The sequence below is a fragment of the Diplotaxodon limnothrissa genome, linkage group LG3 (assembly GCF_057381915.1).
Source record: "Diplotaxodon limnothrissa isolate DT_005_m linkage group LG3, D_limnothrissa_male_GT1.1, whole genome shotgun sequence".
Lineage (NCBI taxonomy): Eukaryota > Metazoa > Chordata > Actinopteri > Cichliformes > Cichlidae > Diplotaxodon > Diplotaxodon limnothrissa.
In genome coordinates this window covers 48,145,972-48,173,628 of record NC_140598.1, presented here as the reverse complement: position 1 = coordinate 48,173,628, position 27,657 = coordinate 48,145,972, and the positions used below count along the sequence as shown (strand labels likewise).

The 27,657-nt window shown below is 45.0% G+C and overlaps 2 protein-coding genes across 2 annotated transcripts in view; both read left to right on the top strand.

The window, feature by feature from the left end:
* Positions 1–463: 463 nt before the first annotated feature.
* On the top strand, positions 464–8,792 carry rbm14b (RNA binding motif protein 14b). The gene is made up of 5 exons (XM_085350747.1): positions 464–527; positions 3,073–3,183; positions 4,635–4,987; positions 5,238–6,285; positions 6,464–8,792. The coding sequence occupies exons 3-5, from the start codon at positions 4,639–4,641 to the stop codon at positions 6,792–6,794; spliced, it is 1,728 nt and encodes a 575-aa protein (XP_085206873.1). The 5' UTR covers positions 464–527; positions 3,073–3,183; positions 4,635–4,638; the 3' UTR covers positions 6,795–8,792.
* Positions 8,793–14,278: 5,486 nt separating this feature from the next.
* actn3b (actinin alpha 3b) overlaps positions 14,279–27,657 on the top strand; it is a 37,970-nt gene continuing 24,591 nt past the window's right edge. The window contains exon 1 of the mRNA XM_085349495.1: positions 14,279–14,677. Within this exon, the coding sequence (XP_085205621.1) occupies positions 14,543–14,677 (135 nt within the window). The 5' untranslated portion in view covers positions 14,279–14,542. The remainder of the gene's footprint in view (positions 14,678–27,657) is intronic.

Below are 27,657 nucleotides of genomic sequence, written 5' to 3'. Positions count from 1 at the left end.
TTCTGAAGCAACTTGTCTTGTTTAAATTTGCTATGGGCTATAAATAAAATAATAAAATAGGGTTTTGGACACTTTCCTCTAACACACACCACCACCTATCTAATAATAAATAAATAAATACATAACACAATTCTGTGGGCTACATACTCAACAAATAATACGTAAAAATATCGATCTCATCGTGCCAATATCGATCCATTACCAATACCGGCGTTGATATCGATACTATCGATATTAGGATCGCACATAAACAATAATCCTGCACTTGGATGTAAACGTGCCATCATTAATTGAGCCCCCCTCGCTTGTTGTTTGGGGGCTTTGTTCATCTGTAAAACACAAAGGCTCATGCGAGTCTCTGTGTGTGCTTGAGTCATTTTGGTGGCTCTTCTTTTGTGAGGATTCAGCATCCTCCCGGTGCAGCAGCAGCAGCAGCAGCAGCCCTCCCCCTCTGCAGCCTCTCCAGCAGTATGCCCGACGTTCAAACGGAAGCAGGCGCTACCATTTTGAAACACAGCACCGCTTAGGTAAGATGGTAGATCCTTTTATTTAATCGCCTTTTCTGCACCCTTATTCTCATGTGGGAGCTCGTTAAAGCCCGCCGTCTAAAAGCTGTGAGGGGGCTGCTGGTTTCGGCGCTGTTGTAGGGACGGAGAGCTTTAGATCGCCTCGCCGTTTCACTGTGTTCATTCCTGTGCGGGAGGAAGAAGGGGAGGGAGAAAAAATGTGTTGTTACATTGTATCGATCTGCCACCGAGAGTCATACCGTTGTATCAGGTATTAGTATTGATCATCGACGCCTCGCAATAGGAAGTGAAAGTAAGTGTGTTTAATGCGTGTCCGTGGCTGTTTGGCTGTCGGGACTTTGTTTGGCTTTGCTTTGAATCGCCGAGCGGAACCAAACAAGCATCTCGCTCTCTCTCCCTCTCTCTCTCGTGTCTCCATTCACAAAAACACTGACAGCCTGTCCGACCAACTCGTCTCGTGTCTTTTGGGTATTTGTGAGCTGGTAAATAAAGCGAGCTGTGGGAAATATGTCGACTCAGCGCCGTGCTGCGTCATCACAAAGCAGCTTTCCCCCACCACCACCTCTGGTTTATGCTTCACTTGAACCCAGTGTTAGTGCAGCAGCCATACTGTATGTGAGCGGGGTTCACCCAGTATGGAGAGCGGGTATCTGTGGTGGTGCTGGTGGTGGTGCTGATGGTGTATTCGGTAAACTCAAACCAAAAAAACTAGAAACCCAGTTGTGTGGTGTTGGGGTGGGGAGGTGGGTTGTCCTGTAAAACATGTACAGGCTGAAGTGAAGGAGATCCCTACTATGCTCGCTTCTTGCTCCATATTTTTATTCTTGGGCCCTGTTCACGTTATTTACAACTGAAGAAATTCCTGGTGCAGCCAAACTGTCTTCTGATTGGCTGCCCCTCGCAAACAGAAGCTTCCTGTTAAATGCAGAAACAATTCAAAATCCTGCTCCTCACATACAAGGTCTTGGATATTTTGGATATTCAGTCCCCATCTTATCTTAATAACCTTGTAGTACCATATAACCTTATTAGGGCAATTCGCTCTCGCTCTGCAGGCCTACTTGTTGTTCCTAGAGTATTTAAAAGTAGAATGGGAGGCAGAGCCTTCAGTTTTCAGGCCCCTCTTCTGTGGAACCAGCTTCCAGTTTGGATTCAGGAGACAGACACTATCTCTACTTTTCAGATTAGGCTTAAAACTTTCCTTTTTGATAAAGCATATAGTTAGGGCTGGACCAGGTGACCCTGACACCTCCCTTATTTATGCTGCAATAGGTGTAGGCTGTTGGGGGACTCCCATGATGCACTGAGTTGTTCTTCTTCAGTCACCTTTTTGAATCACTGTGTGTTTATACACCTCACTGGAACGATGTCAAGCTCTCTTCCACAGCATGTCTTTGTCACAGATGGCTGCCCCTCCCCGAGCCTGGTTCTGCTGGAGGTTTCTTCCTGTTAAAAGGGAGTTTTTCCTTCCCACTGTCGCCAAGTGCTTGCTCAAAATGATTGTTAAGCTTTTCTCTGGATAGTTATGGGGTCTTAAAATTACAATACAAAGCACCTTGAGGCGGCTGCTGCAGTGATTTGTCGCTATATAAACAAAACTAAATTTAAACCAAAGATGAGCGGAGCTTCTGTGCTCATATACAGAGGTGTGTCATCTTCGGGTCAGATTTAGTAATGTGTTACAGCACAAAGTGGTTTCTGGCATAGAAGGAAGTACTGTGTGTATTTAGAAAAGAGCCCAGTGACAAGATTGTGTGTAAGTGGACATGGAGGACGAGGTGGAGGAACTCTGAGACTTCTCAGACTGACCATGTTGGATATGTATGCTCGGAGTTCCTTTCTGAAGGTGCAAAATATAGGGAGGAAAATATATAAATCAAGTGTGCAAACTGGTTTACTGTTTGTGACACACAGTTTACTGCTAATTTAAGATTTAACGGAGGACAAAGCTTGCCCTATTTTTTGTGTTTAACATTGAAATGAACTGATTGCGCTTGTGCTTGGAAAACGGAACAACTTTTGTAAACCACACGCAAAACTTACCACACTTACAAGTACTATTTGGGGATTGCGCTAACATGCTTTTTCCACCCCGTTCAGTAATTGTGTCTTTAAACTGACTCTGAAACTGTGGACACAATCTCGCTGTCTGATGTCTAATGATTGAGAAGTCATTATCCAAAGAGCGTACGCGGGGTAATCCTCCTTTCTGACTCTCAGAATCACCAAATTTTGCATTACTGTTTGCTAAAGATCTGTTTTTCACTGTGTCAGTCTCATTTTTCTTTAACATAATTTTGTATTATTTTATCATATTCCATATAAAACTTTGTAAATATTCAATATGAGCCCCTGTCCTGTTTATTGTAGATTATACTACTTTTATTATTATTCTTAATGCTGCCGAAAACACGAAGCATTAATATGGGTAAAATACATCTTAAATGTAGCCAAAATCAAAGGTTTATTTACTCAGATAATTAATCATTAAGTAAAATATCCATCTATCTAGTCATCTTACAAAATTCACTTATTTTCTTTGCAGCATGACCTAAAACAAGAGACGCTGGGTCCACTGGAAGCGATTTGTTCCTCTCGTGTCACTTACAAACTGACGGCTCATCACTTGCAAACGTTCCAGGATCCGGTTGCCTAGGTAACCCACTAATATGCATACTGACAGGTCATATGGTAATCAACACTATCCTGTGCTCACACTGACAGTCGCCTGGAAGTTGAGAAAAGATGCTGAAGTCACCAGCTGTCCTCTTTCACTTTATGTGCTCCATGATCACCACATTGCTTCTGGTGTGGATGCATCTTAGGGCCGGGATTATGCTTTCCCCGTCAGTCCGCTAGGGTCCATTCAGGTCCGCTCCACATAAACGTCATCATCAAATGGTGAGCGAGTCCACAGTGGAGTATAGTCGAGGTCTTAGTCATCAGCAGGGTGTTTACCGAGGTCACAAAGCGAGGAAGCAGAAGACCATTTTCCAATAGAGGCCTACGCAACCAGAAACCACAGACGTCGCCCCCTGCTGGCTATTAATATGAATGCATGTTTGAGGCACTTTGACTTAGCTACTTATCAGAAAGTTGAACGCTACATCCATATTTGTGCCTGAGATGACCATATTAGGCATATTTCCTCTAGTGAGATCACACAGAACCAGGAATCGACAACACTGTATCAAACTGAGCTTTTAAGCCTGATTTATCTCACAGGGATTATTTCTACATATGTGGACCTCATTACAAGAAACTTTCACCACAATTAATATGAACATTCGGTGTTATAACGGTGTATGTGTGACAGAAAAATGAGGAAAACTGTGATAGGTTCTCTTTAAAGCACCCGGATTCATGAAAGTCACTATAAATGCGTCGTGAGTTTAGGAGCAGCACTGCTCCTTGAAGTTGTTGGTGCAAAATGCTCCTTTCGCCTGTGTCTCCTCTGTATGAGGGTGACTCATAGCTGCATGGGTAGTCACAGCCTGCTTCTCGCGAGTGAGAGCGACGTCTCCTTAAGCGAACTCTGTGATCTCTGTGGCATTTATTGTAAATGTTTAGCGGTTATTCGCTAGCACGATCTCCACTGCTCTGTTTTTACATAATATGACTTTATCTGACCTCAGCGGGCAACTCTGAGGCAAATCTGTGGTCAGTGTGGTATTCAATTTGAGGAATTTGAATGTTAATCTGCCTCCTCATTCATGCATAAAGGTTCTTTATCAAGAGTGTGTGTATATATGGGTGCGTTTAACGTTTTCTCCAAATAGCAAGTTTCTGGGTTTTTCTCTTTTACTCTTTAAGCTAAAAATTGATCGCTTCTTTCATCTGTGATTTTTTTTTTTAGTCGTCTAAAAATAAATAAAAGCTTTAGGCTTGAGATAATGACATTTCCAAGCTTTTGATGCTCATACACTGTGTCTGCTTTTCACCCCTGTAGTCTTCTCCTTGTCAGACTAACGCTGAGCCAAAGGTGTGTCTTCATGCTCACTCAGTAACTGTCACGTCTGGGGCAGCTGATAGTCATACCGTGTTGCTAATCCTTTCACTTATCTCTAAACAAACAGTCAAAGCGATGCTCCCTCTGTTTCTCCACAGCGCCATGGACAAGAGCCACACAGTGAAGCTCTTCGTGGGTAACCTGGCATTGGACACCACGCAGGAAGAGCTGTCGGCCATCTTCGAACCCTACGGTCAGGTGGTCAGCTGCAGCGTGCTGCGGCAGTTCGCCTTTGTGCATCTGCAGGGGGAGGGTGCTGCGGAGCGGGCCATCCGGGAGCTCAATGGACGGGAGTTTCGTGGTCGGAATTTGGTGGTGGAGGAATCGAGGGGGAGGCCGCTGCACTCCACCAAGGTGTTTGTGGGTAATCTGAGCGGCATGTGCACCACAGAAGACCTCCAGCAGCTGTTCCAGACGTTCGGGAAAGTCCTCGAATGTGACAAAGTCAAAGGTAAGCCAGGTCTCTACTCACAGTTGAAGTGAAGTTAAAGTTTAGATTCTGTTTTATGGTTTAATTACAGCTGCTGAATTGCTGGGAGCGCCTGAAAAAGACTGCAGAGTGCAGAGTTCAAAGTTAAAGCTAATGCCCCGATTGTAAAGTTGTGCACTTTCCTTTGGCACAGTTCATTTTCCTAGTAAGCAAATGTGATCCTTATTATTATCAGTGCACTGAATCACATCCAGCCATTGCTTTTCCACAGGCTATGCTTTTGTTCACATGGAAAACAAGGAAGATGCGCTACAGGCCATCGAAGCCCTGCACGGCACCTCCTTCAAGGGCCGGCCCCTGTCCGTAGAGCTCTCCAAGGTCCAGCCCAGCAAGCAGGCGCCGACGGGGAAGATCCCGTGTGTGAACTGTGGGAAGCAGGGCCACTATGCTGGAGAATGCCCTGTGGGGAAACCTTCTCTGGAGCAGTACCAGAGTCAGGCAGCGGTCTTGGCTGCTGCCGCCGCTGCCGCCGCCGGCCTACCGCTGCAGGTCCAGCAAAGCGTGCACAATTCAGTCTACAACACCTCCACCTTTGATCCCACTTATGCTGCTCTCACAGGGATTACCACCGGGACACGCACAGATGGGAACCCGGTAAATCCAGCTGTTTATGGTGCCCTTGCCAGCCAGGTGTACGGTGCCAACGTTGCCAATCAGCTTTACGGAACGGTGGCCAATCAGGCCGCTCTCACGTCAGGGGCCACGCAGGTATACAGCTCCATGACACCTAATATTTACGGTCAGGTGGCTGCGTCCCCAGCAGCCGCCGCTGCTGCTGCCGCCGCTGCCGCTGCCTACACAACTCCGGTTTACACCCCGACAATGGCCAACCACCCCGTCTATCTGGCCGCGGCTCCTGGGATAGAAATGCCAACAGCGGCAGCCGCCATTAATCCTGCCTACTCTGTAGCGCCTGCGATTTACAGCGCCGCCGCACCAGCCTACGCTCAGTTAAGCGCCATGGGAGCAGCGGACCCGACTACGGCTATCTTTGAGGCTGCCAGGCAGGCGCATTACTTCGCCCAGGGCCAGCAGGTTGTGGCTGAGCAGCAGACGGCAGCTGCCGCCACAGCAGCAGCTGTGGCAAAGTCCGGAGAGAGGGATCGCAGTCCACTGCGAAGGTCGGCACCTCTGCTTCCGGACCCTGTGATGAAGCCATTTATGTACCAGAGGGCCAAGCCACGCCGACCCCTGCTCCCCACGCCAGCTGGTCGAGCAGCTGAAGAGGCAGTGGAAGCCGCAGAAGACCCCATGGCCAGGTAGGATATAATCTTTGATTCTGTTTCCTGCTAAGCAGCAGATGTGAAATAATGACAGAGATCGTTAACTTTCATGTTTTTTTTGGTTTTAGCTCGTGGTTCACTGTTCACTGCAAACTATTTTCTCTTCAACTAAATTTGTCCTTAACCTAACCATCTCTGTCCTCCCCCGTCTTAGGTACTACGCGGAGTACTACCAGCAGCTCCAGCAGTACCCACAGTTCCAGTATGCCTACGCATCACCGAGCGCAGTGACCGCCATCCCTGGCATGCCGGGAATGCAGGCCATGCAAGCGGTCCAAGCAGTTCAGGCTGTCCCCGCGATGCAAGCCCAGCCCGTCACCACGCTGGACGCACTCAGGCCAGTGGTCCCCGCCGCTGCGGCAGTGGCAGCCGCCATGGCTGCGCCCAGGGTGTATGAGCCGCCGTTGCCGCCGCCCACGCGCAAGGAGGCCATCCTCCGCCGCCCCGAACTCTCCCTTCACACGCCTGAGCCCCCCTTCCGATAGTCGCACACAACTCTCTGCCCGCCCCTCCCTCTTTGCCCTGAACCCCTCCCACCCTTCACCCTCCCTCACCCGCCCCAATCTCCTCTTCCAACCCCAAACTTGACCACCTTACAGCAGCTGTATGTACGTGTGTGTGGGTGTGTGTGTGTCTGGGGGCTCTAAGTGTGTGGTATTAAACTGGGGACTCCTTGGTTTATTAACCTGCTTTAGGAGAAACTTGATACGCCAGCCTTGGTTCAGTTTGCACGCACACACAGTGCAGCCACCGAAAGGGAGGCTTTCATCTGTCGCGCGGGCATTCTTTGTGCTTCTCAGTTTTACTTTTTTATCGTGCCAGTCTCACACGTGTGCCAGTATTAGGCCGACCCGCTCGGCCGTTTCATATATGCCTTTATTTCCGCAAACCCAGTTATGATTTTCTAAGGCCGAGACCTTCGATTGACGACATCAGCCATCCTCCTTAGGCCTAGATGATCAGTTAGGGCAGCTAATTTGAAACCTTTTTTGCCTTATGTTGAAGAGTTTCAATTTGCAACGTAACCAGATGGAAAGTCAGGGCGACGCTCTCGCGCGTGACGGCTGCGCTGCGTCGCGTCCGGCCGAACCAAGGTTGAGTCTTCTTTGTTTTTTGGTTTGTTTGGGGTTTTTTTTCGAGGGACGTTTTGTCTTGAATGTGACGTGGGCTGTGACGCGTGTGAGCGAGTGAGAGGTGAGGGCTTGCTGACCTTGCAGCGCACAAACGCAGCAGCAAAAAAAGAAAATAAAACTTTGCCGAAAAGGAAAGGAGAGAAAAAAAAGAGTAAAGCACACATAAACGTACTGTAATGTATGTTTGGATCTCCCCTTTGACTCCCTTTTTTTTTTTCTGAACCCCCCCTCCTCCCCTCCCGCTCCACCCTTACTCTAACTGCAGCAATGAAAGACACTGCTTCACCTCTCCCTCTCTCGCTCTTTGTAATTACAGCTGCCTACCTCTTACAGCAAATTTCAATGTCTATTCTTTTCTATTGTGTTCTCTTATATTGTCGGCAGTTCCCGCTCCTTGTAAAGGGACAGGGTCAGCAGTTTAGAGGGGGAGGAGCCAGATATTACCGACAGTGACTTTTTTTTGTAGATGTTCCGTATGGAGTCCATCATTTTCAGAGGCCTTTTTTAAAAATAGTGTAAATGTGTTTTTTGTTGTTTACCTGTGACGTAAGTCAGCCTGGGATGTGATGAACTGTAAACGGTGGTGAAAGGAGGGAGAAAAAAATCAATGTGTTACTACTGAGGGAGCAGTTTACAAAAGGATCTTTTAATCGCATCCTGTTGGAAACCACGATGGTATGTGACAAGCTCAATCATGTGCCTATAAAGCCTCGAGTGAAGTGCATTAAGTGGAGGGACCTCCCATTTTTAAGTGCTTTTGACATTATTTTTTAATCATTTCAAGGAGGGCGGGGGGAGCCCGACCTCCAGAGCTTTAGTATCCAGAAGGCTTGGAGAGCGAGCGAAGCTTTCTCTGGGATTTGTTTCACAGCTCTTAAAAGAAAAAGCCACAAACCGAGCCTTCACGGGTTCGTTACTTTACTAACTGCTGGTTAAAGCAGAAACGACAGTGATAGCACCAATGAAGTGAGAGGTGGGGCAGCGTCGTCCACGTGCTTCTTTGACCCTCCGAATACCAGACCAGCTTTAGATTGCGATTGCAAAAAAGGGAAAAGAGCGAAAGTGTCTGTTTTAATATATCTGTTAGAGCTTGTAGAACTGGACTTTGACGAGTGGCAAATCCCACCCGCGTAGCTCTGCGTTTCATTAAAACAGCCACTTTCAAAGTATTTTGCAACTGCTATGTGACGGCGGTCTGCTGCACACGCCCCTTTACTGCCCTCCCGTTCCCCCCTCCTCCTCCCCTCCTCTCTCTCCCCCTGTGTTTTTTTTTCTTTCTTTCTTTCTTTTTGTTTTTTAGCGGTTGAGCGACTTCTTTGCATCTCACGGTGTAATCTCTCTCTGTGTCGTATATACAGAACACATACCAGTTGCATCCTTTGTAGAACTATGTGGTTTGCGAAATGTCTTGTTTGCCATGTTTGAGATCGTATTTTTTAGAGAAGTATTTTCATTTTTTTTTTTTGCCTTCTTTTTAAGAAAAATATAAAAAGTCAAAAGTTTAAAAAAAAAAATCATTCAAAAAAAAAATCAGCATGCTTTTTATTGAGAATATGTATTACTATAAACCTTATTATAATAAAGAATGTTTTGGCTGACACTAATGTGGTAAAAGAAAGCAAAGGGTTTGGACATTTCCCCTTCTTCTTCTTCTTCTTGTTTATGTTGTTCTTCTCCCACTATCTGTTTCTCTTGTGTAAAATGACCACCAGACCCATTTGACTGGGGACCCAAGGGGGAGACAGGTGTAGATGCTGGCCCAGCTTTGCTCTCTTTGGTCGGGGTAAGTGCAGGTTGGTGCTCCTTTCCTCTCTCCAGCCTCTCAAACTCAGTGCAAACCAACTCAACCAAAGGGTTTTGGGGTTCATTTGCATTTGAGAACATGCATTTCAGCGATTCGTTCTGGCTCTGTAACATTAAAAGTTAAAAAAAGGATTTTTCTTGTAGAAATGATGTTTTGGCACAGTGAGAGCTGGGGAGAGGCACACAGATAGAATGGCCTGGGTGCATTTTGATCTGTGGAGCAGTCCTGTTTCCTTGGGCGGGGGGGTTTGATGGGTGTGTGTCTGGTCTGGTCTGGTATCTCCCCTGCTGTACCAAATTCTCCCTCTCCGTGTGTCTCTGTGTCCTCTCTGCTCTCAGACCTGCATGTGTGATAATCTGTAACTCTGCCGCACAAACAAACAAACAAACAAGCCCCACGTCAGTCCAGCTCTTGACTAACTATCTCAACTGAAATAGGTCACCGTGCCGCCTGGAACGGCCGGGGTGCAGCCGTGCGTGAGCGTGGCGGCGTGAGCCATGGGGACGACTTTTAGCGCGACGCCAACGCAGCGGGAACTCGTTCTCTCTCTCTCTTCACCACCAAGGTAAATAAAAAAAGTTTACAAAAAAACAAAACGCAACAACAGCAGGAAAGAAATCCTAAAGAGCACTGACTTCCCCTCTCCCAACCTGCCGCCCCCTCCTTTGACTGTGCCTTGAACAAACACTCCTTCCCCACCTCCCTCCTCTCCACACTGCCATCGCCACCTTCCTCCCCCACCTCCCCCAGTCCGTAACTCCTCCTCTGCTGCAGTGGCGGTGCCGCGGCTACAGCCTTGGGCTTCTCCTCTGTGGGTTTGGTGGGCAGGGTTTGGGTGGGGTTAGGACCCCTGCACAGGTCTCAGTCAAGTCTTGCAATCAGCTTTAGGAGGCGACTGGCGCGCCCTCTCTGTCCTGCTGGTGTGTGTCTGTGTGTGTGTGTGTTAAAGAGAAAACAGCTTCTTTTTTTGTTTGTCTATTTTTCTGTGGGCGGTATTTCATTGATTGGTGAGGCTTGACACCCCCACCCCACACACCCTCCCCCCTGCCCTCGCCACCGCCGTATTCGCCGCCCTTGCCCCTTCCCTGCCCGCCCCGGTTCCCTCCTTCTTCCCCCTTCCCTCTCTCATACCTCCTCCTCCTTAACCCCGCCCTCCTGTGCGCCTCTCCTTTCCGCCGTTCACACACAAATACACAGCGCTTTTTTTTTTTTCTTCCCCCCCTACTCCCGCCGCCACCGCCGTCGCCACCACCACCACCTTGGATCTGGGTTTGTGGCTCTGGCTCGGACTCAGACTTCCCAGAACCACCCACCTAAACCCAAACTACCCACCCACCCTCCTTTTGTTACTGTAGTGGCCTGGGCGTGCCAACGGACAGTGTATGTGTGGTGGCCCGCCGCCGGACTCAGTAACACGACACAGAGAGACTTCAGTGTTGGACGAGCCGCTTTGCTGAAACTGTTGAATGATGGGTTTGCGCCACACAGCTGTGGAAGGAATCGTAACTCCCATAAGACCTTAGCACCATGACAAAACGAGATAAACCAACAGGGGGTTTGCCTTGGGTCCCTCACAGCCTGTGTGCCAATCAGAAACGTCCTATAAGATCGGCTAATGAGGCCAGTCTGACCTGTAGATTCTCACCAATCTCGGGACTCCTGTAGGACTTTTCTGGTACGGCAGCTCTGTTTCTCTAATCCTAGTGTCAGCTGGACCGGCTGGATATGTGCTATGAGTGACTTGTATGAGGTGTGGCTATTAAATAATGAGACGTCACACCGGTTTGACTCACAGAAGCTCTGTTTTGTTGTTTAACAGCCACGCCTCGTCTACATTCTTACCTGTTAAGACTATTGATGCACACACACAGTCCCGCACACACTCGCTGTATGTCAGATGAGTTTGTCTCACATTTGCTCCGACCGCTGCGAGACGGAGTCGAGACAAGCGTGGCGCTGCCTTTCTGTCCGCCTAACAAACTAAAAGGAGGTGGGGAGGATTGAGTAGATGACTTACTGATAAGGTGAGTTGGTAGTGGAAGGATCCTTTGGCCCAAAGCTACTTTCTAACCTCACCTTTCTGATCTTGGAGCATCCCATAATAGAGTCACTGGCCAGAACCTTATCAAAAGAGAACGTTGTCGCACACAGTGTCTGTGCTAATAATAACGAGCCCTAGAATCTGATGTCTCTGTTGCTTGGATACAAAGTGCAAAAAAAACTGATTTTTTTTTTTGCATTCACAGACACATTAAGTTTTTTTAAAAAACACAAATGATGAGTTCATCATGTGTGGATGCATTTAGAGGCACATAGAGGCCAGTTTTATTTCTCTCCAAAGGACCGCTGTGTAGGACTTAGTGGCGTTCGAGGACTGGACGTGTAGTGCAGGATCCATAGTCCTACATTAGTGCACATTTGCCTAGAAGGAAGGATTGTGGGTATTTGACAGATGCAGAGGCCATGTGTAGATGTGGTGAAAGACCAAAAAGCACATATCCTGATATCCTGAATGCTGATTGGCCGAAAAGCTGGCTCGAACAGGAAAGGGAGCAATAGTGCAGTTCACCACAAAGAGGAACAACTGTGTCCATTTTCATTGCTTTCAGTCACTCGGTTTCACTTTACTACAAAGGACCAACGAAAGCACAAAAACGAGGGTAGCCTGTGTCACTAAATGCTGCACACATTTACAACCAGGCTGCCATGGCAACAGCACGCAACCACAGCGTGAAGTTGTGAGTCTGCAGACCTCAGCGTAGCACAGATTAGAGAAAACGTGAAGGGCTCTTTACACTAGTGAAAACAAACACAACTATGAGTACTGCATGTAATACTGTATGTAATATAGTCACAGGCGATTGCCCCCTCCCTGAGCATGGTCCGTCTGGAGGTTTCTTCCTGTTAAAAGGGAGTTTTTCCTTCCCACTGTCGCCAAAGTGCTTGCTCAAAGAGGGTCGTCTGATCGTTGGGGTCCTCTCTGTTAATGTAGGGTGTTACCTTCCAATCTAAAGCACCTTGAGGCGACTGCTGTTGTGATTTGGCGCTATATCGATAAAATTGAACTGAGTACTGTATTCTGTTTCCACGAGTAAATCCTACACACTGGTCCTTTAAGCAGTGCAGCTGATGAAACCCCTCCTCAGCCTCCATGATCAGGGCACACCGTGCTCCAGTTTTTTTTCCCCCTCCAGCCACCTCACCCCTCCCCTCCAACTCTGCCGGCTCCTCACTAAAAAGGCTTCTTCTGGTGCTTGTGAGTCTAGGCTTCCCGTGCTTGGGTGAATGCAGCCACGCATCTCTTAAACACCCCGACCCCCCCGCGCACCCTCTTGCTCTGAATTCACAGACAGAGCTGCAGCCTCCTCTCTACTTCCACTTCCTCACCCAAACTCCCCCTGCCTTCTGTGGTTTGGACAGCTGAAGAACTGAGATACTCTGCACACACACACACACACACACACATTTATATAGATATATATTTGTGTATTGTGTTGTTTTTTTGATGGGATCCCACAGGGTACAGCAGACACCGGCAGAGATGTACATCGGGAACAGAACCCACTCCGGCTTAGGTTTGAGCCCAGCCGTCACACTGTAGACCGTGATGCCTTTTTTAGTTGAAGCAGGTTTCATTAACGAGACTTTTCTAGGTCATCTAGCACAGATGTGAATCACAGAATCACACTTCTAATGATGCTTATCCTCTCTTCAGATAAAAGCGTCAGGAGTGTCTTATCTCACACGTTACCTCGTATAGAGGGGGGCAGACAGCATGTGAATGCCAGCAGGATGCAGTGCAGCTCAATACAAAAATCACTGCATTTATTGATCATTTATAAGGTTTTTTTCCCCTCATAACTGCAGTAATAGTGTGTTGGCTGGCATTAGAGTGAAAGGCGTTCATGTTATTTTGTCCACCCTTCTGCCCTTATATGATTACAGGCCACCTGAGGCCAAGCCCATCTTTTTTTTTCTCCCTCTCCACGGACCATTGTCATTGTCAGCAGTCCCACGGTGGCATTATGTTTAGCCATTTCAGTTCCCTCGTCTCAGCGGCTGCTCAGTCACAAACCTAATTGTAACCACAAATAGTCGCGCAGTAGCTAAGCTTCTTCAAGTAGGTTAATGGACCAAGCTTAGTGTAGTTAAACGAAACGCCTCAGTTAATTACAATATTAATCGTTCTAGTTTCCAAAGACGTCAGGGGTGACAGAATAGTGTGTCATCTCAAGAGGAGAGCAATCGGGATCTGCTCCTCTTTCAAAGAAATCGAATCCAGCACAACGCTGAAGGGGATTTTCACACCGTGAATGTCGGATCAAACATTTGCGTCAACATGTTTACTGTGAATGACAAATCCTGATATGAAGACAATTATACTGTATGGTTGTGTGTGCATATATTTATGCCTTTTGGTCTGTATTTCTTAAGATGTTGAGGTATTTTTTTTCAGTCTGCATGAACAAAAATCATGAATAAATCTTTTTGTTTCTCATATAATTTGCCTGAGTTTGTTGTTATTTGGTGCTTGATCCTTTGCTGTGTAGTTTAGGACAGCAGGAACTATGCATTTTACCTGCAGCCTAATTTTAGAGTGAGGAATAAGATGGCGTGAGCTGCTGCCAGTGAGAGCAGTGCAGGGAGGAGCTGCTTTGCCTGGGGTTAGATTGAGCTGGAGCCAGAGGGGAGAAGTTGTCAAAATCTCAGAAATGGGTGTCTTAATTTTATTGACTCGTGGGGTTTGTTTTTTGTTTTTTAAAGAATACATGACTCAGTTGTTTGAATTTGTAGGTAGGCTGAAAGCACAGAGGCCTGGCTTTGCCATTGAGGATCATTAACAGCAACAGGTGCATTGCACAGGCCATAAAAACCTCTCTGCTGAAAGGAGGCGTTATTGACATACTTCCACACCACTCACGAGCCCCCTCATCCCTACCCGCGGGAGACCACCCCGCCTTTCACACCTTTTTAGGCCCAGAACCTGATACCCACGCTGTCGGTTCCCATACTTATTGGGGTGCGGTCACGTGTGCCACTTTTGACCAGGAAAGGAGCACCGGCCAGCAGGGTCTTCTGGTAGTGGGAGCACCACCTCCGCACAGGCACCTCGCACCAGTGGAGTCTGGTCTCTGCAGCCCCTAACTCTCTCTCTCCCCCCGCGAAAGCGAGACCTCTAAGTCTCAAGGAGGTTGTTTGGCCTCACGGCGTCATCTTCGTCGTTTCTATTGCTGATTATTTTTTTTATTACCAATAAGCTGAGGGGGACGCGTAAAGTCCTGACTGAGGCGGAACCATGACAGCTGTCGAAACCCAAATAACATACACCAACTCCTACACGATCCAACATGAAGACGCGTACATGACCCAGGAGGAGGACTGGGACAGGGATCTGCTGCTGGACCCCGCCTGGGAGAAGCAGCAGCGGAAGGTAGGTTTGGATAAAGCGGTTTCGAGTAGCGCTTGTACCGACGTGCGTAATTACGCACAGATCGAACCTCTTCGCTCGCATTCAAGTCAGTGAGCGGCGCTTTTTAAAAAAAATGCTTTTAACACGTTAACAAGGCAGACTGAATTTAATTTGGGAGTCAGTGGTGTTGGTCTAATTGTGTGAAGTCTAATATGAAACTGCGCCTTCGCTGGCCTCACACCTGGCACTTCAGTCCTGCTTGAAGCTGTGTGGGCAGATATTTTAGGCTGTGGAACTTTCTCAGTGTTGTCTTTCAGTTACCCCTGATTGCCTTGCAGACTGTCTAAATATATTACCACCTCCCGGAGGTTTTTGTTTTCTTACTTTGCCTGCGTTTTTTACTTAACTTTTAAAGTACATGCGAGTTTATAGGGATATAAGGACATTAAGCCAACCTGGAGATAAGGATGCAAAGGATGGCGTAAAAGCAGAGGGGAAATACTCACAATAATTATACCATTTGTTAAGTTACATTAGACCAATATAAGTATGCCTTTTTTAATTATCTATACCACAACTTCCTGTTAAAACAGCCTGTTATGTTACTGAGGAATATTACATTTTATGACTTAAAAAGTAAAGCAACAACTCTTAAAGTATGTCTTTAATCTTATTTTGAAACCCATACTGAACGAGAGTTGGGGCGGGGTGGGGTTAGGCCAACCTTTAAGGTCGCATGGAGAAAGAGCATGACAGGTGTGTTTAATGAGCTGCTGGAGCAAAAGTCAAGTGACACAGGTGATGTCTGGCACGGCACACTGGGACAAAAACAACACTGGCAAAGGTTAATGAGCTACACTTTTGTCTTTGAGGTGTTCACCTTGCACACAAATGACCCACTGCGATGTTTCAGTTCAGTGAACAGACTGAACTGATTTTCATGTTTGGTATTTTTGATCCTAAGGGTTTGTAATTGGTCGCCATGTTGGATGACCACAGCCTTCACCTACCAGGAAGCCCGGGCTGGAAATAGCCATCAGGAAGATTTCTGTTTCATATAATGAAAGAGAGCTACTAAAACATATTCAAATTAAACAGGAAGTTTCAGCTGTTTGCCGCACCTGACTCAAAGTCATTAGCCTTCTCTTCCTAGCTGGCATGTCAGAAATGCAAAGGGAGCAAGGATACATTCAGTTAACATGATTTCATAGAGATGTTAATCCTGTAAAACCAGAAATAATTACCAGCAAATTTTAAGCTCGATTTTTTTTTTTTATTGAATCTGGAAAAAAGAGAGTAAAAATAAATGTGCATATATGAGAGTTAAGTTGTATCATTTTTAGCTACATTTGGCTTTTTTGTATAATTTATTGCTCACAGCCTGTTAAACAAAGACATGTTTTAATATAGTCAAAAGAAACTCATAAAATGTGATACAGTTAATGTTATAAGGTTTCACTTTTTTTTAAAGGTTTTCTTGTGTTGCTGTACAGTTTGGCTCAAGAAAAGTAAAAGCTGAGACTTTGGCTTCAGCTAATGCAGAGACGGCACATGACTTTACTCTAAAGATGACACATTTGGACAAATGAGGTTTAAATCAGCAATAGAACCTTCAAAAAGTTCAACATAACTTCCAGCTGCTGTTTGTGTTCAGCTGAGCTGAAGAGAGCAAAAAGAAAAATCACCTTTGTGAAATATGTCTAATATTCTTTTTGAGTATTTCAGGAATCGCATGCTTCTATTCCCATCTCTGACAGTTATTGAAGTGTAGGGACCGTGCTTGCTTCCATATCCTGCTGTACTCAAAGACATAACCTAATCTAACCTGTAACCAGCACCTAATCTGGGTATAGATCAGTGAAACGGGCACATTTTACGGCATCAGCTGCAGTGAATCTGCAGAATTCTTCCGTCAATGAAAAATGTCTCCCAGAGCTGAAGTGCAGTGACAGGCTGAGAGACCTCAACAGATGGTAGCAGAGAGGAGAGAGAGAGATGGATGGCAAGGCTGTTAAGTATACACCCCGGGTTGGTTTCACAGACCCACAAATAAACGTCTTCCTAAAAATACTTCTTAACTTGCTTGGCTCCAACTTGCCCCCCTCCCCCGCTTACTTTCTCTTTATCGCTGTGTCTTTTCTTTGAAAACTTCCTTCGCCACCATTTTTGGAATATTTGCACATCTCTTGTGATTGTGCCTTTTTTAAACTGATTAAAAATGTTGCCTTTCTTACTTTGTCTCATGCGGACCACCAGCCTTTTACGCTCGGGGTCATAAAACAGGCCTTGAATAAACCTCTACAGCCCAGCGAGTCTTTAGTCTTCACCCCTCATCCTCCCCGGGGAGCCGGTCATGGTACTCCACTGCCCTCCTTGGCTGATATCAGCCCATAAATATAGCCGGCGCTTCATTCTGCAGTGCCGAGAATATGAAAGGGAAGCCTCGAAGCACCTGTTGTCTCCTCTGTCCCTGAAATTTCAGTGGAAAAAGCCGCTCACCACTTGCTGCAGTAGTAAAATGTTTGTCAACACACAGTGATGCCGAATCTGATACCACACATTAGAAATGGTGTGTGTCTGAATTGTACATGCTGACACTGGTTTATATTTATCATAGAGCATGGCTCCTTCTTTGCTAACTAAGTGATTCATGACTTGATTTGGACGAGGCATTTGATTTAAGAGGAGCTGGCAAAAATTGTGTTAGATATTGCATCTAGGGGAAAGCTGTCGGAAGGAAATATGAGATATGAAAGGCCGGAGTGATGAGATCTGGCTGCATCTTATCTTGGCGAGCTTCTCTCCTCAAAGCAACTATAATCCTGGAAATAAGGAGGGCTGATCCAAGTGGATGGAGGAAACCGGTCCGGTTAGAGCCAGAAGTTCTTTTCGTGGGCTTTCGGAGCTTTATTGATGTCTGCCTCAAACAGATGACAGGCTGACAGGTCCAGCTCCACCGCATCTGCAAAAAGAAGTGATTGCTGTAGGCGCAATCAATATCTGTTTAAAGATTTACTCTCACTGCAGAGGGCTGCAGAAGACTGCGCTCACAAGAACACATGGAATGGCTTTTTATTTGAAAAGGCGATGCTTTCGTCCTCCTGTGCAGTAGATCCCTCTGTTGGCACGCACATAAATAAATGAATAAAGATTCAGTGCTATGACTTAAGTCATCTTCTGTTTCACATTGTTAAAGAGTTCAGCTGCTAATTCACTAAGTAAAGCTGCCTGATGACGCTCATGTTAGCAGTAATCTAAAAATATCCATTACATGAGGTTATCAGCAGCCGTGTGCTTAGCTGACCTGTTAGCAATAAAAGCTCAGTATACGTACACACAGAAGAAATTAGACTGGGCAAGTTGAAAAGTATTTAAAAAGAATAATAATCATTTATTTTTCCCCGCACTGACACACTGTTGGTAATATAGGAGAGGTGGCTTAAACTGATACCTAGTTTTAGCCTAGCTTCCATGTGCCCACACAGAACTGTCTGTGCAGCCGTACTAAAGACGGATCGATATCTTAGGCGACTATAACATTCAGTATTAACCAATCACAGATAAGAGTGGTGCCAAGTCGAGCTGTGTCTTCTAGTTAAGTTGCTATTTTTTTACGATCAGTAGCTGGTAAGACTCCGTGATTTTTTTTTTCTCCCCTTTTCAGTATTTTCCCTCAACCCCTAACCAGTCTCAGCAGATGGCCCCGCCCCTCCCTGAGCCTGGCTCTGCTGGAGGTTTCTTCCTGTTAAAAGGGAGTTTTTCCTTCCCACTGTTGCCAAAGTGCTCACTCATCTTCTGATTGTTGGGTTTTCTCTATTATTGTAGAGTCTTTACCTTAGAGTATCAAGCCCCTTGAGGGAACTGCTGTGATCAAGTGCTACAGTAATACAATTGAATTGAATTACACTAACACACTATTTTAATCGAGATCTAATGAATGGGTGTTCGACGAAGTATCGGGGGAGGACAAGTTCTGCGTGATGAGGCCCAATCAGGAGTAAAATGCAGGTATCTGTGTCATCTCCACTCCAACACAACACATCATGTTCTTGTTCTGCAAACAGAAGCATAATTAGAAAAGGGGAAACAATCATATAGAAAAACCTTTTTCACAAATCCTGTTGGAAAACACACTAAATCTCTCAACATGTTAGAAAAAGAGAAATCTGCAAAAAATTTGGGCTAAATTTAATCAGTTCCCCCGTGCACATCGAGGCCTTTGTAAAAACGCAACAACAGCCTCTAGACATGTTTTAAAGTAGAATTCTATTATTAAGTGGAAGCCTCTCATAGTCTATCATATCATAGTGTTTGTTTATTTTCATTTTCTACAGCAGCACTGAGTTTGTCCAGTCATCTCACATTAAGTGATCTTCAACCTAATTCTAAGATCAGATCTTTATTTAACATCTTTGTTGTCATTGTTGCAGAATCAATGAGAAATTGTTTAGCAGCACAGATCTAAACTATATATTAATAACAATATAAAAATATACACTCTCACACAGACTTACAATATGGTGCAACATCATAATTATGAACTCTGCTTCTAAGATTTGCAGTGAAACATTTGTTTTCTCTCTGCTTTCCTGTTGCGTTACATTTTCTTTCACACGGTGCAAAATGAAGTGGTCCAAACAGCGTCCACCATCAGAGCCAACTGTTATGACGTTAGATTGAGTAATGTGATATTTACCCACTCAGCCTAATGTAAAGTCCTTCTGTGTGGGCCAGGAGAGATCTTAACAGGCTGAATAATCCAGTCTATTCTTGTCTAATCTCATTTTATTACATTTCAACGAGGGATCACCAGCGTGGCAGGCAGACCGGGTCGTTGATATCTCATACTTGATGCTCGGAGACGGCGCTAAAGCAGTGGACCTCCTCAGAGACGACGATTTGAAAAAGCATCATGCGGACATTTTATGTTAAAAAATGAATCTCCAAAGATTAGCGACATTAATTATGCCTTAAATGTCAGCAATGCTGCAGCACGGCTCCACATAAAAGCTACTTATCAACTTTTCAATGCTTCAGCAGCCTGGCTGCTGTCTGCTACCTCGATGCTCATCGTTAAACTCAACAATCACAGCATCATCGAAGCATTTGCATCATATATCATCAAGTGAGTTGATGAAAAAAGGTAACAGAATGGAGCAGAGAGTCTTTCTAGAGACTTCATCTGCTCCACTTTATAATAATTTGCATCTTTATTGCAGATCTGATTTGTAATTTGGCTCATCAGGCCCCCTTTACTCATCCCTGCTCACCGCCTGTGCTTCTCTACCTAATCCCAAGATGCATCTGAGAGAAGAGGCATCTTACGTTCCCCTCCCATAATTCACTCAGTCATGTGACATGTGAAGGAACAGTAACACCGCTAATGTGATCGCAGTGTGTTTTAATTTCCCAGACCTGTGGAGCTTGCACTTATTTAGGAGCTCAGAGGAGACGTTTTGGTGCTCGCAGCCAAAGAAAAATTGACAGGGATGCCATCTGAAACATAGTTGCTGCTTCTACAACACTTTATCACAATAAAGCCCTTTGTCGTATCTGTATTGATCACTAAATAAGACATTTCTTAAAACAAGAGAATTGCCCTGCAAACTTTGCAGAACTTTTTCAGTTTTACTCTTAAATTGTGTCCATGTATACCGTATCTGTTTTTGTGCATCTGTATGAGAGCTCAACGTAAGCGGAGAGGTGAGAGAGCCCGCAGTCAGATCAAATAGCAGTTGCTATTCCAGAAGTTGTGTCCATGTAGGGAGGCTTCTATAAACTGCTTTAGTGCAGGCGCAGGAGCCCGAGGAGGCAGTGGGAATGGCTGAGGACTGTATCTCTTATGTGTGTGTGTGCGTGTGTGTGTGGAGGGCTACTTCTTCATGGTGTTACACTGTATGCACTGCATGATTTGTGAGTTCTTGTAAGGAATGAAACAGTCTGACGGCAGAAAGTTGTTGCAGAGTCTTGTAACGGTAAAAGCAGATACATGATACGAGCATGGTGCAGCGTCGGAGTCAAAAGAAGAAACGGTGATTGATGAGCTGTGAGAGCCGCCATCTTGATCTAATCACAGCCTGTATGGAATAAAAGGGTTTAAAGTGGTAGATGAAAACTGCCGGAGTGACCACGGCGGTGCTGCCTTGCAGTTCTGTGCATCAAACTGAGCTAAAGCAGCACGCAGGTATGTTTGAGTTTCACACCTCCCAGTTTCAGCTGTTCGTACTCCTCAGGCTCATTCCTGGTGTTGAAAACGGAGAAAATGCTGCATGAGAGAAGACAACAGAAGCCCGCCAAGCGCCGTGCCCCTCGGTAACTAAACACACCTAGAGGACAGATGGCCAAACACCTGCAAAATGTCACCTCAGGTCCAGGCAGTGTGTATGCTATTGAGTTTTCATGTAGTAATGAGACGAATGAGACACCTGAACCTGTCTTTATAAAAAGTGAGCTAAGCTCATAATGTTAGGGCTGAGTGCTTGCTGCATGCACTGGATATTTATAGGCCGCAGAGGATGAGATGGTGAGTCTGTGCCTCATGATAGGACTGAGGTCACAGGGATATCATTATGAGCTTTATAATGGCTTTAAAAGCTGTATGCTATTCTGTGGAGGCAGCTCCAGTTTCAAATACCAAAAACCAAAGCAAAATAACAGAGTTATTTACTTAACTGACAGTCAGCTGTAAATGTATATATTTTACTTTATTAAAGGTTTTAAGACGAGCTTATGGGTCGAGTGTTGCACAGCAGCAGCCTCCAGGTTCTATATTCATGCAAAATGACTTACAGATGTTCCTATTAAAACGGCGTCTTTATTAATGTCTGTGAAGGTTCTCAGTCATCCAGGTCATCGTAGTCAAAGGAGCTTGCAAAGAAAAGCGTCTGGACTTCTTTAAGTTGCTTGAAGACGTTTCACCTCTCATCCGAGAAGCTTCTTCAGTTCTAAGGTCAAATGGTGGAGAGTCCCAGATATAAACCTAGTGGGAGTTTCCCCCCACAGAGGGACAAAAGGACCCCCTGATGATCCTCTAATCACCTGAGACAAGGTGGGAAACTGGGCGTCCCAATCAGCCAGAGTTTCGGGTGTGTTCATTGTGAAACCTGGCCCCACCTTATCATGCGAATTCCTGAGGTCAGATGGCCCAGGATGTGAGTGGGCGTTAAGGCGTCTGGGAAGGGATCTCAAAACGGACTCTCCATCATTTGACCTTAGAACTGAAGAAGCTTCTCGGATGAGAGGTGAAACGTCTTCAAGCAACTTAAAGAAGTCCAGACGCTTTTCTTTGCAAGCTCCTTTGTCTTTATTAATGGTTAATGTCGAGAAGAGTTCTAGCAGGTCATATTTAAAAGAAATACCGAAAAGAAAATTAAATGGCAAGAAAACGTAATTTTTATTTGACTAATTTTACCCTCGTGTGTCCTTCCGAAACAGATGTGGGCTTTTTATCATCGGCCTGCTCCAATGATTGCTTATGTCTGAGCTCACCACATGGATGCAAACTGAGGAATGACGAAGCAGCCGTCATGTGTGCTCATTCTGGCTTTAGCTTCACAACCCGCAAATAACAAAATGAAACCAGAGTTGTGGGATCGCCTGACCCGAGGATTCAATAGCCTTTTTGTGGTTCTCTAATGGAGGCCGAAGTCAAAATCACAAGGTCATCTGTGACTTGCTCTTTTGGCTAAATGAATGCTGAGAATTGTAGCTGGGGCGCATCTACTAGAGGCAGCCTCGGATCAGTTTCACACACCGTTTTTTTTTTTTCACGGTCGAGGTTTCTGTCGAGATGGAATTAGCTGACCCCAGATCTGCCTGGAGAGTTTTGCCTCTTATTACAGAGAAAGAACTTGCCTACTGAAATTAGAAACAACCCCCCGCCACCCCCATCCTCAGTCGCAGGCGCACTGTCATAAATCCTCCGCAACCACTTACACCAATTTATCTCCCCCACCGTCAGTCTTCAAGTCCAGAGCTCATTAAACGACAAAAGAGTCGACATGCAGCCACCGTGAACCTGTACACTCACCTTTATTCTCCACCATCAATCACACAGTCAATTCACCTGCTCACTCATGTAACAAGAAAGAGGCTGAAAGCTGTAATAGAGTGAACAATGCAAGATAAGGATGGCGTGTGCGTGTGTGTGTGTGTGTGTGTGTGTGTGTGTGTGTGTGTGTGTGTGTGTGTGTGTGTGTGTGTGTGTGTGTGTGTGTGTGTGTGTGTGTTGCAGTTTCACTTTGATTGGTAGTTTTTCAAGTAATTAAAGTAGTACATCAGACATTGCTTCCACATAGCTGGCAATATAAAGAGAGCTTTACAAGACTGCTGGCTGGCTTTTGTGTTATCTGGCATGAAAGTTCACACTGAAATTCATATCAGCCACAGGATTAATCAAGTCCTTTTGTTTGCACTGTGAGTTTGTAGTTTTGGGTGAAATTACTCAACAAATATTGGATGGTTGTCATTTAATTGCTTTTTGTAATCTCTGACTCCTGCCACAGTCAGTTTAGAGCCAAATACCACAGACTGTATGTAGAAGATGGATGTAGCCACTAGGGATGTCACCAGAGCCAATACTTATACTTTTTGATGCCAAAATCCTGAAAACACGGTGGTACTGTGGAGACAACACGCCACTACAAGTATTCTTGTGCGTCCTTACATGATGAAGGGCACCCACAAGCACAAGGAAAAACTACATGTGGAAGACGGCGACTAGCAAAGCCGCTGAGATAGCTTTGCCCCAAATTATCGATAGCTGGATATGGAAGTACGTTGTGTTATGCTGAAACACACGTTACTTTTTTGTTTGAGAGAACTTTGCCGTTTAGAAATCAACCAGCGCGCCACATGCTAAACCGTTTGTAGTGGCTAATGTTGTGTTGGGGATGTAATGAATCCCAAAGATTTAGTATTTGGTGCTAATATGAGTAGAGTTAGCTTGTTCCTAATTCAAGATGAAATTAAAGAAAGATGAAACAAAATGTGTATTTAGACAAAAAATATTCCTTATCAACATTATATTTTATTGACAATAAACAATAAAACGTTAGAATCTTTGCCGAGTAGCCTGCTAATGTTAGCATTAGCTTTTATTGTAAACATTTTACAATATGGATCAAAGCTGACTTCACATCAGTAATGCAGCTGTCTCAAACTAAACATTATAGTGTATTTCAGGATAAAATGAGAAGGATGACACTTTGTACCTTTCTAAATATGAAGTTAAACTTACTATTATTTAAACAGATCTGAATGTTGGCCTTTTAGCTGCTTTGCTAAATTGGAAGGATTTCCTTCCTTGGTCTGAAAAACCAAAAAGTTTGCATATTGCAATTTGGAAATCAGTTATTATCCGATGATGTGGGCGTCCGTTCAGCATGTAAGGGTAGACTAGGACACATGTAGCTTTATACTGCCCCCTTCAGGTCTGGAAGACCACTTCGGTACATACCCTGCCAACGGCTACGTTACCAAAGAAAAACAAGTACCGTAAGTATCGGTTCTGGTGACATTCCTACTTTGTATATATTTTATATATCTTGCTAATTAGCAACCATTTTGTGAGAAACATGGCATTTGGCACTGACTGCTAAATGTCTCTTATCGTGAAATCCCAACTAGCCAATATAAATCATGTTAGAGGTCACATGACTCACATTCTGAGGTCTATAAATTTTACTTAATTAATTAATTTGATGTGTAAATGTAATTTTCTCATAGATTTACATTTACAACCAGACAACCTGCCACCTGCTGGCGTTTAGGTGGGTTTTGAAGATACTTTAAATTTTCATATTTCAGACCAGAAGTTCTCCATCCATCTTTCATGCATCTGTCTCTAATGATTATGTTCCCACAACACTGCAAGACAATCATATGATGTACAATATACGTGATATCTCTGTCACTGAGGAGAAAATGTCCCTTAAAAGTCCCAAAGAGGCAATTATGGATTCTATATGTTTACTTCACTGTAGTTCCATCTGTGTGGGCAGCATTATTGTCTGCTGATTTTATTACCTCTGATTGGATTTCCCCTGCTCTCTGCAAGTTTCTTCTTCTGCACTGCAAATTAGTTAACTTTACCCTGGATCATTTGATTTGGTTATTCGACCTCTCAGGACAAACTGTTGATAATGATGATAGCTGACATCGGCCTGTTGATAACTGTATTGCATTGTTGTGGCTGAGTTACTTCGTGGCAGACAGAGAAGCTTATATAAAAGCATGAATCACAAAAAGCTACCAGACAACTTTAAATCATTTGTCCCCGAAGACGCTGCAAAGTGAACTGAGATGACGTGCAACTGAGGGAAATGCCAAGAATCTGTCCTCTAAATAATTGCGTTCACTTTTCTGTCCTTTCTCTTCTTTTGTCTTTTTTACATAAAACCAACATTTTGAAAAACGTGCATCTGTGCTGCTGCCAGCATTTCCAGTTCACATCGTACACTCGTGCATAGATTGTGCTTGTAAGGGTATGCTGTTAAATTCTGGCTGGCATTTGTGGCTCGCATCATCATTCTGGTAGTGCAGCAACCTGGAGCCACGCAGCAGTGGAACACAATGTGAGGCAGCATAATGGAGCCGGGAGGGACACGATGTTTCCCCTCCTCCTCACGGAGTCGAAGCAATTAATATGACAACTCAGACAGATGGTTGTGTCAGAGCGAGTGATTGACTAAACCAGGTTAGCCATCCTGTCCCTTGGGTGGTGTTCAGACATGGACACACAATAAATGGAATACCTGATCTGGAAGCGACTGCCAATCTCTAAGGTGGCAAACTTGAGTGCTCTGAATCCGATCAAAATGCAGCACATGATGCCGCTTATCCAATATGTCCATACAAAACTCATCCTTAAATCTTTAAACGTTACCATAATGGGTGGAGTGCTGTTGTCTTTCCCCACCTGTTAAAGTCCCACGTGCACCCAGCATATCTCACTGGCATCTGGCACCTTGCACACACTGTCACACACACTGACTGGACGAGGTGTCCTAGTCCCTTTTATCCTCTAAACGCAGGCATAAATCCACAGGTTGGGACGCACCGGTGTTGCATTGGCGGCCAGCGCTGGCCTTGTTGTCAGCAGGATCTTTGGGTATAAGGCTGTTAATCCTTCACAGAGAAGCAGCAGAAAGGAAGGCTGATAAATTCATGCCGGGTACAGGTTCAGACCGAAAATGCAACTTAGAACTGCTCGTGCAGTACTTTTACCTGACACTGGCTGATATCCATCCATCCAGTAACTGCTTAACCAGTTCAAGCTGGAAAAATGTGAATCTTCATTTGCTTTTTCCCCAAATATGAGTCACTGTTGGCTGAGTCTGTTGCTTTATGCAGTTCTTTCTTTCAAATTCAGCTGGTGCCAGTTAACCGTTTCATCCAGCTTTGTTCGTCCACTGATTATTTACTTTGATTAGCTCGTTATTTTCCTTTTTCTTAACAGATATGAATTGAATTTTGTGTGGTTTGATTTTATTTGAAATCCAATCTAAGCATGTGTCACAGCAGTGGTCAGCTGGCCTGTTAGAGGTGTGTTTAGGATACATTACGTCATTTTCCCAAATCATCCCCGTGGCATCGAAGTTCAGGGCTCCGGATCTCTTTTTGAGGGGTGGGGTGTATTTAAAGACTATAAGGGGGGCGGGTGGGGTGAAGTGCTGGTGGTTCCTAAATATTGGTGACACCTGTTGTGTGTTGTAACCGTTAGCCTCCTCCACTTCAGTCCTGTCACTTTATCAACTCTTAAAACCTCGGTGGAGGAACTTGGTGCAGTCGTTGTTTACTAGAGAGCTCTGATGTGAGGAAAGTGATGTCAGACACACATAGCTGAAAATATAGTTCCTCATTGTAAAGCTCTAGTTTTGCCATTAAGAGGCTGAAAGGAAAAGATGATGTTTCTAATTCTCTCCATTAGGTGTAGCTGACAGCTGAACACCTTTTTATTAGTGTGGATTTGAGTTTGCCTCTCTCACACACACACCAACAGTCGTAGTTTCAGAAGTGCTGTGATTTTCTTCTTTACTGACACTTGTTTGAGATGACGAGCCTTGATGGGAGTGTTGTTTGTCCACTCAGAGCTCATATGGCTCAACCGCGGCTGTTCCAGTCTGTCAGAAGTGTCGTGATTGAGGACTTACATAAGCGCCGTCAGTGTTTTCATGTGCAAATCCTGGAAATGTCATCATGTCAGCAGCTCTCCAAAGTATTTTACAAATGTGAACAGCGGCGTCGATGCAAGAGGCTTATTTATTTGGGTTTTAAATTTTTTGGTTTTTGAGTGTGATCAAGAGGAGAGCTCGGCAGTGCTCACAGAGAGCAGGCTGTGCACTTTGGCCATACAGTGACACAGAAACACAGCCTGTGACATTTCCTGCTCTCTCTGTCAGTGTAGTTAAATCACAGCAGCTTGTGTGGTGCAAGCAAACCTCACAGAATATTTTACTGAGTTATTTATGCATTATATGTAAATTAAACCAAAAACTGATGACGAGACGGATTATTGTAGCTTAAAAACGCAGCGAATGAAATGAGCAGGAGCAGTTCAGGGGTTGTGTCTGTGTGTGTTTTTAATAAGTACTGACCTGTGGTCTGTTGACTCTGGAAGCTGCAGCTTTTGATTGCAGAGGGGGAAAGGGTGCATCTGCTGCTCTCTGTGCAAACAGTCATTGCTGCCCGACAGGTGGACTGACGTGCTCGCGGTTCAAAATCGACACGGCTATAAATAGATTTATGGCTTTTGGTAGTTTTCAGAGCAATAATTGCATCTTCAGTGCTCACAGCAGTATATACATTATTTTTATTGTCTTCCTCTGAATTTAATCTTCCTCTGGATTTAATCTTAGCCCTGAATCACAAGCATAAATACCTCGTAAATAAAAGAGCGCAGTGTTTTCATGCATGTGAGTGAGCTGTCACCGGTTTGTACATGGGTGCTGAACAGTGTGACCAAAGGTAGCTGTAGTGGACAGGTGTGAATGGGGTCCCAA

Excerpts from the sequence above, each read along its gene's own strand:
- rbm14b (XM_085350747.1), top strand. The coding sequence starts at position 4,639 with ATGGACAAGAGCCACACAGTGAAGCTCTTCGTGGGTAACCTGGCATTG. Across the intron at positions 4,988-5,237 it reads CGAATGTGACAAAGTCAAAG|GCTATGCTTTTGTTCACATG; the intron begins GTAAGCCAGGTC and ends GCTTTTCCACAG. Across the intron at positions 6,286-6,463 it reads GCAGAAGACCCCATGGCCAG|GTACTACGCGGAGTACTACC; the intron begins GTAGGATATAAT and ends CCCCCGTCTTAG.